At 35.2% G+C, this 21,337-nt stretch overlaps 1 protein-coding gene across 1 annotated transcript in view; it reads left to right on the forward strand.

Annotated features, from left to right (window-relative positions):
- The first annotated feature begins 4,547 nt into the window (after positions 1–4,547).
- Positions 4,548–21,337, forward strand: part of LOC112049436 (uncharacterized) — a 47,136-nt gene continuing 30,346 nt past the window's right edge. The window contains exon 1 of the mRNA XM_024087311.2: positions 4,548–5,211. Coding sequence (XP_023943079.1) covers positions 4,655–5,211 — 557 coding nt within the window. The 5' untranslated portion in view covers positions 4,548–4,654. The remainder of the gene's footprint in view (positions 5,212–21,337) is intronic.

A 21,337-nucleotide genomic window follows, 5' to 3' on the forward strand; every position in this document is an offset into this window, starting at 1 on the left:
AGTTTATTCAGCGCTCTTGATGTTTTTTTTTATTCTTTACAAGTTAGCCCTTGACTACAACTTCACCTGATGGTAAGTGTCGATGTAGTCTAAGATGGAAGCGGGCTAGCTTGTTAGGAGGAGGATGAAAATCCACACTCCTTTCGGTTTCTACACGACATCGTATCGGAACGCTAAATCGCTTGGCGGTATGTCTTTGTCGGTAGGGTGGTAACTAGCCATGGCCGAAGCCTACCACCAGCCTAAACAGATGCATCAGGCTAATTCACTAACTTTGACGTATGTTAGTTGACATATACGAAATTGAGTTACAAATGTCATCCGGTGCCTAATGACAACCCTTCGTGGATATCATACAGTAGGTACATAGGTAGATGACATTTCTCAGTTGATTTGATGATCTCAAAAGGTTGTTAACAAAGATCAAGAAGCGCTGAATTAAAATTAATTAAATGTATTAAATAATTATTAGGTATACCAAATGAAGCCAGGATAGCCCAGTGGATATGACATCTGCCTCCGATTCCGAAGGGTGTGGATTCGAATCAGGTCCGGGGCAAACTCCAACTTTACAGTTGTGTGCATTTTACGAAATTATAGGTATATCACGTGTCTCAAACGGTAAAGGAAAAACATCGTGAGGTAACCTGCATACCAGAGATTTTCTTAATTATCTGTGTGTGTGAAGTCTCCCAATCCGTATTGGGCCAGTGTGGTAAACAATTGGCTTAACCCCTTTCATTCTGAGAGGAGACTCGAGCAGTGAGCCGAATATGGGTTGATAATGATGATACCTAATGCCTTTTTCTACAGAGAAAAATAAATGAAAGTATTAATAAACTAAACGTTAATTAACATTTCAAAAACAAAACCTTAAGGATCTTACTTCTGAACTTCCATGTTCAAAGAAAATGTTACTTAAAACATAGTTCCTACACTTGACCTATATACAAAAAGCTGCACTATTTTACGTGCCTCATTGCGTTCTAAATTCAAATTACTTTTCCGACCTATTTTTGCTTCCTGTTTTTGCAGAGCAAAAGAAACTTTTCTGAGAAAGCGATGTGAAAAATGTTTTATTCTAGAGCAGACAGAACATTACTAGGAGTCTTCTTTTTATGGTCTCTAACAGGACTAGATCTCTGTTCTAGAAAGAGAGGGAATTTATAGCTATTTTTTTATTCTTTTACAAGTTAGCCTTTGACTACAATCTCACCTGCTGGTAAATGATGATGCAATCTAAGATGGAAGCGGCTAACTTGTTAGGAGTAGGATGAAATCCACCCTCCTTTCGGTTTCTACGCGATGTCGTACCAGAACGGTCATGGTCACGGCCGAAGCCTCCCACCAGCCAGACCTGGACCAATTAAAAAAACCTCAATCGGCCCAGCCGGTGATCGAACCCAGGACCACCGTCTTGTAAATCTACCGCGCATACCACTGCGCTACGGAGGCCGTCAAAAAGCTTCGTTGTCAGCCTAAACTAATACTTATAATAACAGCTTTATACTTAAAATATTGTCATGATATTTTTTCATTATAAATTCTATGAATACAAATAAGGACCAATGTAGGCACTATTATGTGCTATTACACAACAAAAAATTCTAATAAAAAACCCACGAGATAGATTTAATCTCCATACAGTTTTGGCCTTTTGGAATGTTTTGGTATTGAAAAAGCATACCTTGACCTTCTTTGCTAACGACACTACGTGTTGTGTAGGTACAAAATTTAATAAAACTAATTATGTTATTATAGGCCTATACCCTATGAGGGATCTTTATAATGGGGATGATGACTAGGTTTGAATATATTGATTTTTATGATACATTCGGGTAAATAGGGTCAATGTTAACTAATTTATACATAAAAAGCATAGATTGACTGGATATTTGCAAAATAAATGAGATTATAAAATTTCAAAATCTATTAAAAATATTTTATCGTAATTAGATGAAAATTCATACAGTTTTAGCTTCCTTACATTAAATGTGACATTTTTTTAATATATGAACTATAAGCATAAACGCACAAATAACAAAGATATTAGTAATTTTGTTTGAAAGCGCATACAAATCAAACGATTATTACATTGGCTATGACGTCATTAGTTCGAGCCATTTTGTATGGGGCGTTTTTCAGGGATCCGCGGCAGCGCCGCAAATCTGACTCTTTAAATCCCTGTAGCTCCGAAAGTAATGATCGCAGATACCCTGTTACTTTTACAAAATTGCTTTACTATTAGTATACTCTTAATTTATATACAATTTAAAAAACTGTCATCATCCCTTAAACTTAATCTAATACTACAAAGAAAAATAAATAAATAAAACAATGTATTTCTAAAACTAACAAACTAAGTAATATAAACATTAAATGTACTAACACTAGATTAAGAAAACTATTGTAACACTAGAGTATAAGGAAATTAAAAGGCTTTATTATTATTATTATTACTAATTATGAGAGCCGTGATAGCCCAGTATGAGAGCCGTGATAGCCCAGTGGAAATGACCTCTGCCTCCGATTCCGGAGGGTGTGGGTTCGAATCCGGTCCGGGGCATGCACCTCCAACTTTTCAGTTGTGTGCATTTTAAGAAATTAAATATCACGTGTCTCAATCGGTGAAGGAAAACATCGTGAGGAAACCTGCATACCAGAGAATTATCTTAATTCTCTGCGTGTGTGAAGTCTGCCAATCCGCATTAGGCCAGCGTGGTGGACTATTGGCCTAACCCCTCTCATTCTGAAAGGAGACTCGAGCTCAGCAGTGAGCCGAATATGGGTTGATGACGATGATGCTCATTTCATTACAGTGTTATTGATAATAACTAGCTTATTATACTTAGACAATGTGGATTTTGGTCACAGAGGAGATTTATCGGTTTCACTTCTAGAGGTGGATTTACAAAACGGAGGTCCTGGGTTCGATCCCCGGCTGGGCAGATTGAGATTTTCTTAATTAGTCCAGGTCTGGCTGGTGGAAGGCTTCGGCCGTGGCTAGTTACCACCCTACCTGCAAAGACGCACCGCCATGCGATTTAGCGTTCCGGTACGATGCCGTGTAGAAACCAAAAGGGGTGTGGATTTTCATCCTCCTCCTAACAAGTTAGCCCGCTTCCATCTTAGACTGCATCATCACTTACCATCAGGTGGGATTGTAGTCAAGGGCTAACTTGTAAAGAATAAAAAAAAAGTTACTTTTGGTTACTACCCATACCCCTACCATACCCCTACCCTACCACGTGACAGAAGCTTAAAAAACGGAGTAACTTCTCCCGTTTTCCCAACATTTCCCTTCACTGTTCTGCTCCTATTGATCGTAGCGTGATGAAAAGTATAGTGTAACCCCTAGAAGTATGAAGAATAATTTTACTAATTTTCGTTAAAATCTGTCAAGTAGCATCATTTTTGGATTCAGTATCGATCACTAATCACCCCCTGATAGTTATTTTGGAAAAGATTTTTTATGTACAGATTTATTATAAGTATAGATATTTATGTAGAACCATTTTTTAAAGTTACTGAACTCACAACTTAACATTTTATACGTACAATATTTAGGTTTAAATAACACTTATGCGACTCAATGAAATTAAGACAATTAGCTCCCTTTGTTCGTCTCAGTTTCGACATGCTAGTGACATATCTAATAGTTTAAAATCAATGTAATACGGTCATTTTACATCAAGTGTATTAGTACACGCATGATAACTTCATTTTGTTGAAATAACCAGAAATAATGATGATGTTATATGATGATAATGACGAAAAAGTTTTGCCACTTGATGTAATGGTTTATGTTTAGTAATGTACACGAACAATTTAATTAGCAAGTCTATATTATGACTTGTTAAAGAGTTAAAAATATAAACCAAATATAAACACATCGCCAGTGTATCAAAAGCTACTGACCTGACTATATTATTAAACTAGACGGTCATTATTAGAATACTGTTAACGAGTTTATACTTTGACCTATGCAAAGTTTACAAGCAAACACTCAACCGTCCACGTGTCTTATATCAACAACTATTGTCTTCGCCATTAGTTGCTTATATTATCTTTGTGACAATTTGAGTGTTTAACTCTATTGTTAGGGAAGGTTTGATAGAGCCGGGTGCATAGAGAACGTGCAGTACTCAGACTAATTATAGAAGGACCTGTATCGCACTCATAGTCACGAACAAAATTGACTGTCATTTTCTTAGGAAAACCAGCTTAGATTTGGTATATATCTTAAAGTAAACTAGAAGTTTTTGTCCGTTTTTTACACAATTCAATTACACAAAAAGGTATTTTTACGGAGCTCTTTAACCGACGAACTCGATTACAACTATTTAACATCGACTCTATAGAGACAGTTTTTATAATCGCATTAGATCGTTGATCATATACTTTGACAGAAAAGTAACGTCTAGCGAGGCAGGTCCTATACAATAATTGGTCTGAGGTGCAGTAGGACGCAAGAGCCAAGAGCACCCTGCACCGGTTTGATTGACATAATAACGTGGTGCAGGTAGCGAGGGGGGCTCCGCCTCGCTTAGTACTTCAGTAGAGTCGCGCCCGTTGCACGCTACAGTCGCGTGACGCGTAGCCGCTAGTCTATGGTGTCCCGCGCGATGGCGGCTTGCGGCTTGGAAGCTGCGTGATGTTGAAGCATGCTCAGCGGCCGCCGGCGGCGAACGATGCCGACCACCGCTACCAGAACATGCCGCGGCGGCCGCACCACCACCTCCCGCTCAACGTCTCCACCCTGGACTCCTCCAAGCATTCTGTGGGAGGCACCTCTGCGAGCGTCAGCCCAGGGGCTCAACCGCCCCCAACGACCGCTCCCATACCAGTCGTGACCCCAATACCAGTTGTATCACCGCCGAAACTCGCGAACGGAAACGCTACAGGAGTTACAATTCCAATACGAACTGTATCAAGGACACGAAGCACGCGTGCAGCCACAGAAGAGGCTCTGACATCCTTAGCTTTGCTCTGCCTCGTCAGTTTACTGCTAGCTTTACTTGCGTTATTGTTTCTATTGAAGATATCCGCGCCAGCGACCAGTTCGCCCGAGGAATTCGCTGTGGTGTACGAAGTGACGTTAGCACTGTGCGCGTTGACACTATCGTTGAACCTATGTTGTTTACTAGTTTGTGCTATCCAGTTCTTGTTCGCCGTGAAGCTAGTGCATTCCCCCTCAGCGCCTAACGGCCGGTGAGTTGAAACTGTTTACATCAATCTGGTCTCGGCTCTGGGACTATTATCCGTTAAGAATACCAAAGAACCGGTTTCGCTGAATGCTCATTGCGTTCCAGTATGTTAGGATACTCGTAAAATGACATCGAATGGACATTGAGATTGTTTCACTAATACGCACAATGTTTGGAAGTTGGAACTTCACAGTTGAATTTGCGACATTTCAATACCGCAAGTTCGTATTTACGAGTAGGTTATGTACCTACATAAACCTACAGTAACTGTAAGCAGAGTTTTTTTTAATGAAACCATTATGGATCTCCTCATTATTTATAACAGTTAATATCGATAGCTGTCGTGCAGCCGACGAATATGAATTTCAAATTGGAAGTGACCGGTTTCGATTTAGTTAATCCACCACATTTTTCCCGTATCATTGTCGGATCGTGTAGGCTGAGGCAGGTGGTAACGGTCCCTCGTGGCGGTTACATCTGAATAGCGATAAAAAATGAACAACGCTCAACGGTTGATAACTTGCACGGTTTTTTATATCGTGATAAATAGACGGTAGGTATGTTTACGTATAAAAAACACACTGAAACCTTGAATATGTCGTCTATCAGGTATTAAAATAAACAATGCACTGTCAATATAATTTTGATGTAGATCACAGCTCCTAATATTTTAATTACATCGAAATCTACAGGGTAATTATATAACTCGGTGTACCATTCAAACAATCAGTCACTAGGTACATCGTTTTTCTTCATATTTTCGGTGTTACAATCATCTAACATCGTATTTTCAACGAATCAACAGAAGTATCTTCATTTTACGTAAAGTTGCAGTAGTATAGAATTGGTAGTAGCAAATAGTAAGGTTATTTCAACGAAAAACAGTTATTTACGTAATTTCTTTAAAATAATCATGTAAGATGATCGCTAATTTGCCATTTGATGTAAAATTACGTAGTCATTTCGTTAAAATAACTATGTTAGCTGATCATAATTACGAAAATATGATGAAAAACGATGTAGCGACTCATTATTTGAATGGTACACCGAGTTACATAATAACCCTACTGATCTCATCGAATGAATGAACTGTGCTTTGATATGCCTGTCAACAATTCAATACTTTGAAAGTTTTCATTCAATGATTATTGAAACAAAACAACGTCAACGTAGACAGAGTTTCTCTGTCTACGTTTAAATCAGTCTTTGAACTTTTTGACCATAGATTTTTTTTGTTTTTAAAATATTAAGTGTTTAAAGAAAAACAAATTATTTTAAATACGATTGTTCCAATGTAGTTTATAAGCCAGTGTGACTTGATGATTTTAAAGATACCACATTTTATTACTGAATACATTAAAATCTGTCGAAGGAAACTCGAATGGATGACTTCCGGTATCTAGTTAAATGTAAATCCGTGGTTGTCTGAGAACACCGTGCACCGGTACTTGGCAAGGTTCTCCTGATTAAGTAGGTACAATAGCTGTACTATAAGTACTAGGGCACTTAAGTACTGGCCGTATAACACTAGAATGATTGAAACCAGGTCGTGTTGTTAGTGTTACTTGGAGTTCCTATTTGTGTAGGATTTTTTTTTTGTTTTTTATTCTTTACAAGTTAGAAGAGCCGATGGACGTTGGTGTCCCAAAGTGCTGGAATGGCGACCCCGCACTAGTAAGCGCAGTGTTGGCCGACCCCCCACCAGGTGGACTGACGACATCAAGCGAGTCGCCGGGATTCGCTGGATGCAGGTGGCTCAGTATCGTGATGTTTGGAAGACCCTACAAAAGGCCTATGTCCTGCAGTGGACGTCCATCGGCTGATATGATGATAATGATGATTCTTTACAAGTTAGCCCTTGACTACAATCTCACCTGATGGATGGTAAGTGATGATGCAATCTAAGATGGAAGCGGGCTAACTTGTTAGGAGGAGGATGAAAATCTACACCCCCTTCGGTTTCTACACGACATCGTACCGGAACGCTAAATCGCTTGGCGGTACGTCTTTGTCGGTAGGGTGGTAACTAGACACGGCCAAAGCCTCCCACCAGCCAGACCTGGACAAATTAAGAAAATCTCAATCTGCCCAGCCGGGGATCGAACCCAGGACCTCCGTCTTGTAAATCCACCGCGCATACCACTGCGCCATTTGATCTGATTTGTCAGAGATTTTTTTTCCCGTTTTTTCTCTCATTAGTCTGTGCAAAGGTTCATCATCATCATCATCATGTCAATCGATAGACGTCCACTGCAGGACATAGGCCTTTTGTAGGGACTTCCAAACACCACGATACTGAGCCACCTGCATCCAGCGAATCCCTGCGACTCGCTTGATGTCGAATGTCCACCTCTCATCACCAATATTTCTCTCTCCGAGTAACTGCCTTATTGGTCCATTGTTTAGTCTGTTCGGGTTACTCGAGGTTCGAGTACTAAAAATTGGAGGCAAGTGTTGGGATGTGTTATTACACCCCTTTGCCTCGAAGAGCACGTTAAGCTGACAGTCCCTGCCTTCATTATTGACATCTTATATTCAATGGCGTGCACTTCATACATGTATTAAAGTACTGCATACCCTAAGAGTTGTCTTCTTAGTGCTTAATAAATACAGATTTTTTTAGTTTGCTTAATTTTATTACTAGTGCATACCCTGATCGAAAACCTTATGCTCGCCACTGTTGATATTTATAATCAAATAGTCACAGAGTAAAGATCATACCGAGTGAGTCTTAACAAGCAGCGTGGTGAAGGCGGTGAAAGCCTTAAAAAAAAAACAAACGTCACGCGTCTCCTTGACATCCGCATATACAAACTTTCTTCATAATATGCATGTCTAACACTAACAACAATTATGTAAATAAATATAATAATCAATAATTAATTATCAATAAAAAATACTCCATATTCTTTAGTTTTGTGAACAGTTTTTAAAATATTTAAAAACATAAGATGCCATTTTTCTCGAATAATATTGAAAATTACGGATGCGACGTTTCGTGTCGTACTGACTCGAGAATGTATTCGTTTATGAATTTCGTATTTGGAGCGGCTACGACACAGAAGAAGAAGACATACTTTATTGCACACAAAAATACAGTAATAAATAAAAACATTAATATTCTAAACCAGAGTTTCCAAAACTTTTTTGTGTCGTAGACCCTTGCCATGTTTTTGCGTGTTGGGTAGACCCCCTACTTATTTGATATTGATTTTCTGTATCCTACAACTTACACAATTTTATAAACATACTAGCTGACGCCGTGCGGTTTCACCCGCGTGGTTCCCGTTCCCGTAGGAATACGGATAATATACAGCCTATAGCCTTCCTCGATAAATGGGCTATATAACACTGAAAGAATTTTTCAAATCGGACCAGTAGTTCCTGTCAAGTCCTGTCCTGTTCAATCAAACAAACAAACAAATTCTTCAGCTTTATAATATTAAAATAGATATAATATTTTTTTTACTTCATAGTTACTTTTAAAATAATGTATGTTTTGATATTATAAGATAATATGATGTAAAAAATAGGTACTATCAGTGTATGTGTTATGATCCACTGTCGTGGAAACCATTTTCATTTAATTGACCTCCAAATTTTTTTTCGCTGTCATAGACCCCTTGCAGTTTGTCATAGAGTCCTAGGGGTCGATATAGACTACTTTGGGAATCACTGATCTAAACTTAGCATGCAAATTATTACTTTAAGTAATCTCTACCACACACAGTCGTGTTCCGTACGCTACGTCTCTATATTATTGATAATCTGTGGTATGAGTAAGCATTTGCCAAAACTGCCGATCATAGCACCAATCATGGTCAAGTCCAGGCGTGTTGCGACTCGGCACAACACTAGGCGCTTATGACAACAAGTTTATAAGGTCAGCGAGCGTTCGCGGAAGACGACCGGTTCCCACCTACCTGTCGCCGCCGACAAGCTGGATTCCTACAAAGCCTACAATCACTCGCCACAGCCAACGAAAACGTGATAACGTTACTCTTACATTCCTATCTCACAATGCGATAACCAATGAATAACGGCCTTCGTTCTCCATATTATAATAGGGATGATGATTAGGTTTGAATATATTGATTTTTATGATACATTGGGTAAATAAGGTCAATGTTAACTAATTTATACATAAAAAGCAAAGAATAACTGGATATTTGCAAAATGAATAAGATTATAAAGGGGGATGGCGAAAGTGGGAGTCACATTCAGAAATGTTGTACACTCTTACATTTATATTAATTAAAACTATTATTTTATAAGATGCTTTTAAAAAAAATATTGAGATTTTACAGAACGGGAATCAAGATTACTTCTTTATTTAGCATAGTAATTTTAATTTTAATTATTAATGCATTTTAAGATTGGTTACCATTTTCTTTTTTTCTTAGTTTAATCACGATTAACAACTATTAATGGGCTTCTATTATGTACGCTACTTCTATCTGCTAGTCCCAAAATACATGCAACCTCGCCATTCTCCTTTCAAAATCTAATTAAAAATCTTTTATCGTAATTAGATGAAAATTCATACAGTTTTAGCTACCTTACATTAAATGTGTCATTTTTCAATAAATAAACTATATACATAATCGCACAAATAACAAACGCTTATACAAATCTAACGATCATTATGACCTACGACGTCATTAATTCGTACCATTTTGTATGGGGAGTTTTTCAGAGATCCGCGGCAGCGCCGCAAATCTGACCCTTTAAATCCCTGTAGCTCCGAAAGTAATGATCGCAGATACCCTGTTACTTTTACAAGATTGCATTACTATTAGCATACTTCTAATTTACATGCAATTTTAAAAATCTGTCATCATCCCTATTACGCCGTGCGGTTTCACCCGCGTGGTTCTCGTTCCCGTTGGAATACGGGGATAATATATAGCCTATAGCCTTCCTCGACAAATGGGCTATCTAACACTGAAAAATTATTCAAATCGGACGAGCAGTTCCTGAGATTAGCGCATTCAAACAAATAAAGAAACCGTACAGCGTTATAATATTAGTATTGATTTTTTTGGTAGCTACTTAGTTACAATATTCTATACTAATATTATATAGAGCTAAAGTTTGTGATATTGTAACATGTTATCTCTGGACCTACTGAACCGATTTTGAAAAACAATCTCTTTCCACTATAAAGACACGTCAATTGTAAGTTTTATAAGCTACTAGCGGACGCCCGCGACTTCGTCCGCGTGAAAGTCGATTTAAACTTTCAACTACCCCTACCCTACCCTACCCCTAATTTTCTTTGCTATAAACCTCACGGAGCCCGAGACCTTTCCAACGAATGCAAAACCGTGGAAACCGGTTCGTGCGTTCTGAAGTTATAGCGTCAGGAAGGAAACCCCGACTTATTTTTATACAGTAGAAGATATTTTATCCCCGTATTACCGTTCCCACGTACGACAAACGACGCCCCGCGTAGTTTCCGTTCCGTTCCAGTGAAAATATCGGGATAAAATATAGCCTATGACACTCACGAATAACATGGGTTTCTAGTGGTTAAAGAATTTTCAATATCGGTTTAGTAAATCCAGAGATAAACCACAAACTTTACCTCTTTAGGATAATAATTATATAGGTACTATCAGTATAGCAGTAAATATGGTAAAGATTAGACACTCCTACGTATAGGTACATTCATTATGTTAGATTTTTAATTATTTAAATAATTATAAATACATAAGACAACATATAAAAACTCCTTCTTCCAGATAAATGTTTTAATCTGTACTGTTTATTAATGATAATGGTTTTATTCTGAGGTTGGTAGGGTATTGTGATATACTCTATGTAAAAGAGGCGAACATGCGATTATGTGGCGTGAAGTTTATTTAATTAATGTATTATCCATCTACCAAAGTAACGATTTGTTTAAGAATGAGTAATAAGTTATTTGAAATACAGTTTATACATTCCAGCTTGTGTTATTTTATTCCTTTGCTTTTATCAGAAGTGAGAGTACCTACGAACACGATGTCATTACCTACATTAAAGTCGATCTACAGAAAGAAATGTAACGGCATTTAAATGAAGTGTGTATTTGGGAAACAGTGGTTTACATTACGAGAAATGCGATAAAAATCATACGTGTGTACAACCATTAAGTATGTATACCACTGACGGCTATGGGACGCACGCCGCACTGGTCCCGGTAAAAGTATTTATGCGATGTCGGTTGTCGATGCTTACAATATCTAACAAGAATGAAGAAACGTAAACGTAACACACTTATACCATGTTGACGATATTTATGAGCAAAACAGTCAAACAGTCCAACAGCACTCATAAGAGGATATTATTTGAAAAACTGCGAGAGAACAGAGAAGAACGTGTAAATTAATAACAAAATACAAAGATGCATGTGTGGTGTTAGCTGCAGAGTTATATGAGATGGAATCCTGTTGGTTTGACGGATGAGAAATACCAATGATGTCTAAATATATTAAACTAGGTGTCTGGTGAGTTTTATTATTTTGATTAAACAGCCTCATAAATTATTCAGTTGTGACTAATATGAAATAAAATTACAAAGAATAAATAATCACTAGGTGAAACTAAGTATGGTTGATAGGTTGTCAGTTTGTCTGGCTTATTGTCAAAACATTTTTGTTAGATGACTATATCTAGGAAACCAAAATCATTTAAGTGAAAAGTACACACACACACACACACATACACACTGCTCAAGAAATTAACGTATGAAGACAGACCACTCTAGGGTTGTTAGGATGTAGGACACTGGCATAATGTAATATTGAGAAATCTTAATTATAGAACTACATTACATCCGTTGCTGACATGGGACTAAAATGAATTAACTAAAATATTGTTTTTTTTTGTGCCTGTAACTTCAAACTATACATTTGTTATATGTGAGTTTTTATGACTGAATAACATAAAAATTAAAAATATATGAAGTTTTATGTAATGGTTCAAGTATTATTTTAGGCCTTGATGTAGGTACCTGATAACAAGTTTTGAGACAGCTATTACAATATTTTCAGATAGGATTTGCTTAGATATATCATTATGTAGATTACTGTATGTACTTAATATAAATTTTTTTAAATCTTTTAAGAAATTGGATTGATAGATTTCTTGAAAAATAAATTTGTAGTTATGTTTGAAAACCTATTTAACTATTCAAGCGTTGACAACATGCCTTCAGCCTATTTAGTATAGAACAGTTATTAACAATCTGCAGCAACACAGTAAATGATTCTTATCCATGAATATTATTATATTCGGCTTATCTACAAGAGTACTAAGAGATATTATGATATTCATCTTAATGAAATCTTATAATTAATTAAATTGGAGATTTTTTTTTAGGGTGATATTAAAAAGTTACTTGTGTGACAATTGAGTAATAAATAATTAATTATAATAATATCATTGATCACAAATTGTCTTAGAGCCCAGTCTGTATGGACTTCAAGTAAAGAGACACAGATTGCCATAAATAGGTTGTAAAATATTTGTCTAAGACATATTTTGACAGTTTTGTGGGTGGGTGACGTTGGGCTCTCTTTTCATTAATGGTCATGTGCAGATGTATAGATTCTACATACAAGTAAATTAACCATACTATTGCTGTTGTTTTAGATTCAATCAATCAGTTTAATATTTGCAGATACACTAGTGTATTTAATCCATGTCTCATTTGTTTATTTCTAGCATTTTATTAGATTGCAACATTTTGTATAATTATGAAAATTAGTAATTATTATGGGGTTGTGGTTAGAATTATATATTCGGATGGTTACAATGATATGTGCATAAGGTTTTAACTAGGGTATACTAGTACACTAAAGGTAAAAAAAAAAATTAGAAAATTCCTTGGCCAACATATTAAGTGGTATAGGTTTTGAATATAGATTTGTATTGGGTCCTTAGGTAGTCAGTACATTTGTGCATCTACAAAGTGCACGCCACCGAGTTGTTGGTACCTGCATGCAACTGATGGGTGGTCTGCATCAAGTATGAATCAATATAGAGACTTAAATCATTACATCAGTAAAATAATTAATGGATATAGCCAAAAAAAAAAAAAAAAAATTTAACAGAATTAAAAAAAAAAGAATATACTAAAATTAATGAATAGGTAAAACCTCTGATAGCAAACTAGAGGTATATAACAAAGGGGGTGGTCTGGTCTAAGACAGGTTTATGCTACTATTATTACAAAAAAGGGGGTAGTCTGAAGATAATTATACAATACATAGTCAAATATCATCTTTTCTTATCTAGTGATAACTACTAGGATTGGATTACATACTAAAATTATTACAATCATAAATCGCAATATTTTCAAGAAGTCTTTATTATCATTAAAAAAAAAAAGCATTTCTTTAAGAGAAAGAGTCTTTTGTCTGAATTAAAGTAAATTGATAGATTAACACATGTTTAACATTTTATTTCATTTTATGTACCGGGTCTAAGGTTCATTCAATTATAGACTGATTTTCTCTTGGATGCTAGGTATGCTAGTTATGTTAAATTAAATTATTTGTCAAACAAGTATGATATTTATCTGAACGATTAAGTGACTGAGCTATGTGATACTGTGTGAAAATATTTGATTACAGATCCGAGATGCATGGATATTGATTGATGAATATGGGATATATGAGATTCTCATGATAATCATTGGGTTGAACACAGCCCTATTCGACAGTTGACCCAAATCACAAAGATGAGAGAAGTTACACTATGTATTGATAACACACGATTTAAATTTAGTATTTTTATTTATGATATGATGATATTATAATTATGTATTATATTGAGAGTTATTAGTTTTGATATCATATATACATATATTTTAAATATTTGCTCACATCCATGATGTTATTCATTAATTATGACTTACTGATGACGATTTGTGTTTTGGTAAAATTTTAATATAAGGATAGATGTATTACACAGGCCGACACGATTTTCGTTGTCCAAGATATAATTATTTTTTTTCTACTGATTTTGTAGTGCTGATTACGAAATCAGACCTAATTTTATCATATCACATCAGATTTTTAGTAAAATTAATATATTCGCTAGTTTTGATTTTTCAGTGAAATTTTCGAGTTTTGGCACTCTTTCTTTGAATTAAGCGACCTCTCATGAGAAATTACTTCAGTTATAACAACGACACACCTATTTGTAACGCGTTTCGTGGAAATAAGCTGTTATAGTGCCTTTGTTAAAAAAAAAAATATATATATTTTAGTTAATGGTTTTTTTTGTTGTTGGAAAACGTCTGATAAACATAACGTCTTCTATAAAGTGTCACAATAGTCCAGATATATTTTGTTACATTTGTTGAAACTTTATGATTCTAAGCAAAAACTGAAAAATTTGTGGAAAATATGTATAATAAATATGTAGCTTATTTTGACTTCAAAATACAAATAAAATCGTGGACTCTGCAGTTTGTACTAATCGTGTTGAACAATTAAGGCAGTGGACACTGGACATACAGCAAAAGACAATCTCTACCTTTTGGTACTACCTATGATATAGTGAAAGCAAGACAATCATACAGATATTGTTATTTTTGCTGTATGTTAGAAGCTTTTAAAGTAAAATTTGTTTTCCTTTTTGTAAAAAAAAATGATGTGATAGAGTAATTGTGCAGGTATTTTTGTGTTCAAAATACTATAAATTACTGATAATTTTTACTGAAATCAAAACAACGTTCAAAAAGTATTCATTTGTCGGCCGGTGTTATCGATAATATTTTAGATAGTATTATAGTATAGTAGTGTTATGACGACTAATATACCGTTATTTGTTTTGTGAATGATTATGGATATATTTGTTGTATAATAATTTCTCTATTGATTATTACACAGCAAAATAAAATAAATAAATAAATATAAAAAGATTCCAACGAATTGATAAACTCCTTTTTTTTGAAGTCGTTTAAAAATGTATGTATATGTATTTATATCTGATTTTATATTTTGATTATCTTCTATCACATGTCATCTGGAAGTCTAACACGATCATGAAGTCCTGTAACTATATTAGTTCTGAACTTGATGGTGAGGGGTTCGGTGCAGATGCAACACATCATCTGGAAGTCTAACACGATCACAAAGTCCTGTAACTTTACTAGTTCTTGACTTGGTGGTGAGGGGTTCGGTGCAGATGTCACACATCATCTGGAAGTCTAACACGATCACAAAGTCCTGTAACTTTACTAGTTCTTGACTTGGTGGTGAGGGGTTCGGTGCAGATGTCACACATCATCTGGAAGTCTAACACGATCACAAAGTCCTGTAATTTTACTAGTTCTGGACTTGGTGGTGAGGGGTTCGGTGCAGATGTCACACATCATCTGGAAGTCTAACACGATCACAAAGTCCTGTAACTTTACTAGTTCTGGACTGGGTGGTGAGGGGTTCGGTGCAGATGCCATTAATCGATGATGACGAATTTGACAAATATAAATAATGTTTTGAAATGATGAAAATAGATAAGTTGATTGACAAAAGCTTCACATGAACATTATGTTTATTTATAATATGTATCACTCTTATTCTTATTTAACATTTTTATGATAAAAGTATATAGAAGAAATCAAGAATTTCATTATAGTTTCATTGGATTCTTTTAAATAACTTATGGGATGCTGTGTGATAATTAATTATAAAATTTTATTGTTAACATTGTTCTATTTATAGTTGATATTATAGTAATGTCATAATTTCATGATATTCTTGTGTTGTTTGGGGACAAACTTTTAGTAAGGATGGCCGAATATTAGAAGATAAAGACATTACATTTGTAAATATTACATATCGTCTATGTACTTAATGCTTTAAATTAATCTACTACTCTGTCTAAGTTAATTACAATATTTAATAAGTCTCTGTCTAGAGTAAAGCTCCCTCTTGTCATCTGGAAGCTCAGACAAATATTAGAAGATAAAGACATTACATTTGTAAATATTACATATCGTCTATGTACTTAATGCTTTAAATTAATCTACTACTCTGTCTAAGTTAATTACAATATTTAATAAGTCTCTGTCTAGAGTAAAGCTCCCTCTTGTCATCTGGAAGCTCAGACAAATATTAGAAGATAAAGACATTACATTGGTAAATATTACATATCGTCTATGTACTTAATGCTTTAAATTAATCTACTACTCTGTCTAAGTTAATTACAATATTTAATAAGTCTCTGTCTAGAGTAAAGCTCCCTCTTGTCATCTGGAAGCTCAGACATACATAAGACCTACCTCGCTAGATGTTGTTTTTCGTCAAAGTACATGATTTACTTGTATGATCTAATGCGATTATAAGAACTGTCTCTGTAGAATCGAGGTTTCATAGTTATAACTTTATATTAACATAACTTTTAGTTTAGTTTAGGAATGACAAAATGACAGACAATTTTGTCATGAATTTGGGTAATTGGACTGAATCTGGAAGTGATTAAAGATTGAATTTATTTCAAATTTGTAAAAACAAGAATTAACATACCAGTTTAACTGAATTTAAGTGTTTGGATTTTTATCAATAGAATCACTATCAAAATCTGTATAGGTCTGTATTCACAATTTGTAAATATTGAATGAGAAATCTGTTAAACTATAATTATATAATTCTTAAAGAATAATTAAATGTATTGTAGGGTGTTTCAACATATTGTTAAATCAAGGTTTAAAATTAGAAAATATCTGTAATGACAAAATTGAATTTTACTACTTGTAAATCAGTGAATTTAGCAAGTAGTAATAATAATAGATTAATTGGGACTCACTTTTGTTATAATTAGAAATTATTGGAGAATTAATGAGTTGTGGTAATAAACATAAATTAAAATTTTAAATACTATGAGACATAGTTCAGTGAATCTTTATAATAATGTAATGTTAGAATTTATTTGTGTTTACAAAGTTTGAGGACAAACTTGTAGTCAGTATGGCCGAATGTTAGATTTTTAATTATTTAAATAATTATAAATACATAAGACAACATATAAAAACTCCTTCTTCCAGATAAATGTTTTAATCTGTACTGTTTATTAATGATAATGGTTTTATTCTGAGGTTGGTAGGGTATTGTGATATACTCTATGTAAAAGAGGCGAACATGCGATTATGTGGCGTGAAGTTTATTTAATTAATGTATTATCCATCTACCAAAGTAACGATTTGTTTAAGAATGAGTAATAAGTTATTTGAAATACAGTTTATACATTCCAGCTTGTGTTATTTTATTCCTTTGCTTTTAATTATTAGTTTCATTTCAAACAAACATTTCTGTCTAAGTCTATTGATAGAAGCGGGTCACGCTACTAAATTGCTCCACCAAAGCAGGAAATTAAATCTATAATTACATAGAAACCGATATTTTGTCGTTACTGCCTAGCAACTCCGTAAGTTAGATACTTATTGTGGGCAGATTTATCACCAATGGTCTATTTTTATGACCCACTAGCTGACGCCGCGCGGTTTTACCCGCGTGGTTCCCGTTCCCGTATGAATACGGGGATAATATATAGCCGACAGCCTTCCTCGATTAATAGGCTATCTAACACTGAAATAATTTTTCAAATCGGACCAGTAGTTCCTGAGATTAGCGCGTTCAATTAAACAAACAAACTCTTTAGCTTTATAATATTAGTATAGATTTGTAGGGCCATTATTCTCACTTTATAGATTTTTGATTTACTGGAACTTACGTCCCCTCGGATCGTGAAAATTAAATCTCTTTAACCGTAGAAACTGTATTATACTAACAACGTTAAAATCTCGAATATCAGAGACCAGTGGATATGAGATCTATGATAGCCCAGAGAATTATGACCTCTACCTTGGATTCGGAGAGCGTAGGTTCGAATCCGGTCCGGGGCAAGCTTCCTACTTCAGTTATGTGCATTTTAAGAAATTCACAATAAAATATCACGTCTCAAACGGTGAAGGGAAAACATCGTGAGCTAACCTGCATACTTGAGAATTTTCTTAATTCTCTACGTGTTTGAAGTCTGCCAATCCGCATTGGGCCAGCGTGGAGGACTATTAGCCTAACCCCTCTCTGAGACTCGTGCTCAACATTGAGCTGAATATGGTTGAATGGGACCCAAAAAAAATCTCATAACTCTACAAGGTAACATCATTAGACACGCGTGGGAAAATAAAATCAAAACTATTCCATTGCACTTAAATATACTAAAAAGGCTCCATCGACTCGTTTTTAATTGGAAAACTCAAACAAGTTGTTAGTACGTAGAACTTGCTCAGCGAGAATTGATATAAAGTTTATGCCATGGCAAGAAACCAAGAAACCGCACCTGCATTCAGATATGCAGTGGATAGAGAAAAACCTATATGACGTAATACATTACCCCTTACATAAAGACATCGCAAGGTTATTGCCCTTTCGACCATTCAATGTAAGTACTTATAAAATGCCTTAACTATTTGGACTTGTTTTTGTTTTATCGCATGTAACCTACTTAATTCTGAAAACGCGAAGTGGACAATGTACCTATAGGTACAAGTATGTAATTTTCACACGAAATGTAAAACAAGTAGGTAGGTACCTAAGAAATGGGCGTAGATTCTGTTCCCGTGAAAATATCGTGATAAAATATAGCCTATGACATTCACAAATAACATAGCTTTACCTATAGTGGTATGAGCGGTGGATTTACTTGACGGAGGTCCTGAGTTCGATCCCCGGCTAGGCCGATTGAGGTTTTCTTAATTGGTCCAGGTCTGGCTGGTGGGAGGCTTCGGCCGTGGCTAGTTACTACCGACAAAGACTACGATGTCGTGTAGAAACCGAAAGGAGTGTGGATTTTCATCCTCCTCCTAACAAGTTATCCCGCTTCCATCTTAGATTGCATCATCACTTACTATCAGGTGATATTGTAGTCAAGGGCTAACTTGTAGAGAGAGAAAAAAAAAAGAGATTTTTCAATATCGGTTCACATCGGTGCGTTTGACGACCTCCGGTCGATTCATAGAATGCGCGGTGGGTTTACTAAAACGGAGGTCCTAAGTTCGATCCCCGGCTGGGCCGATTGAGGTTTCTTAATTGGTCCAGGTCTGGCTGGTGGGAGGCTTCGGCTGTGGGTGTGGCTAGTTACCACCCGACCGACAAAGACGTACTGCCAAGCGATTTAGCGTTCCGGTACGATGTCGTGTAGAAACCGAAAGGGGTGTGGATTTCATCCTACTCCTAACAATTTAGCCCGCTTCCATCTTAGATTGCATCATCACTTACCAACAGGTGAGATTGTAATCAAAGGCTATATTGTAGAAAAAAACTTTGGTGAGATGGTAGTCAAGGGCTAACTTGTAGAAAAAAAAATCACTTAGGTTTACTCAACGACATTTTATACTATAGACATGTTACGTGCCTACAAAATCACCACAAGAAGTGAGCCGAATTTACCTACTCCTAAACACACAAGTCAACATTGTAATACGTATATTTTCTTTTTTAAATAATTTTCGTGGTTTACTACGCTCAATGATATGTGATGAATTACCCGCTTTTGTTCGCCCAAAGTTTTGACGCGCCAGTGACTTATTTTTTTATTATAAAATCTTTGGGTTTACATAATAATATGATATACTGTTGACTGATTGAATTAAGAAGTCTCGATATCTTCACGCTTATGCACCCAAATGCAAAAAGTCGATGAATTTACGGTTATTTTAAAAGTTCCATGTTTCTGTTGTATTATATAAAAGCTATGTAAAACAAATTTTGGTCTTTTAAAAAAAATAACGAGATTGTTTTTTGAGAACACGGATTTCTCGAATTGTGTAAGTACCTGAAAGTGAATGTAGATTGCCCGGTTTCTTACATTTTGCGTTCTAAAGGATCAGAATGCGGTGTACACAGTTTTATAAATACATATTTAATTTTTTCTTTTTTGCTTTTAATTAGGATACTTTAGATTTATATTTAAGTTGTAAAATATAAGTATTTTGTTTTGTAAACTATTAGATGAAAGTGGTTTTGCAAGCAATGTTTGCTTTAATACGATTTTGCATACGCTAAGCATGTTAGTTCATAAGTTGATTTTTTGTATGTGTAAAAATATGTAAAAGTCGCTAGCAAACTTAATAAATAAATAAATAAATAAATAATAAGTACCAGCTAGTGGCGTACACAGATTCATAACTAGGGCAAGTACTATACGTATAAACTGTACCTCCAAACAGGAAAATGCTTTCTCCAATACAACTATACAAGTTCTTTGGGAACCTGTGACCTCTTGGTGACAGTTCGACCCCTTAGTAAGCTATTGAGGTTTCAAGAATTTGAAGAATCAAAACTACCATAACACAAGCCATGACCAAAAACTAGAGTATCTACACAAGTAAATACCGTCCAACAGCAATGATTTTCTGGACACAACAATATGCTGAGTGGAGACGCTTAAAAGATTACATCAGGCTAGTTGTAAAATAAGTTTTTTTAATGCATTTTCATTATTAAAATTAAAATTTTATTATTCTTTTCATTCTTAGTATTAATTTATTTTCGATGTGTTGACTCACGTCATTAAATAAAAGTATTAATTTTTTTTCTCTCTGTCTTTGTAAGACAAAATTTTCCTTTCTTTCTAAATAGATAATTGATAAGACCGCACAAGTGCATATTAAAATAATACACATTAATTCCATTAGCGTAACACAATGTCGTCCCGGCTTTACGTTTTACAATCTTACACGGTTTGTAGTGTTTACACACGTGACTTGAATAATATTTGTATTGCAGTGTTTAGAATGGAAATGGCGTAAACTCAGTGCATCGCATGCATTTTGAGTGATAATTTAGTAGACGGCGTTCTTAGTATTGTAAATAAGGTTATTTATTGATAGTCAGCATTTTTAGGATTAGTTGACGGAATAAGTAGATGCCTCACATGATGTTAAGTGGTAAACCATCGTATGTAACAACAGTTAGGCAACGATTTATATTATTAGATAGGTATTTTAGGTTCCTACAAAATCACCGCAAAAAGTGATCCGAATTTAGCTACTCCACTGAGCGCACACATTTTTGTGTTTATTTATATTGTTAATGTATACATAGTTTTTACACTTCTTGAATACACAACTGAAA

Source organism: Bicyclus anynana, chromosome 17, assembly GCF_947172395.1.
Source record: "Bicyclus anynana chromosome 17, ilBicAnyn1.1, whole genome shotgun sequence".
NCBI classification, from domain to species: Eukaryota; Metazoa; Arthropoda; class Insecta; order Lepidoptera; family Nymphalidae; genus Bicyclus; species Bicyclus anynana.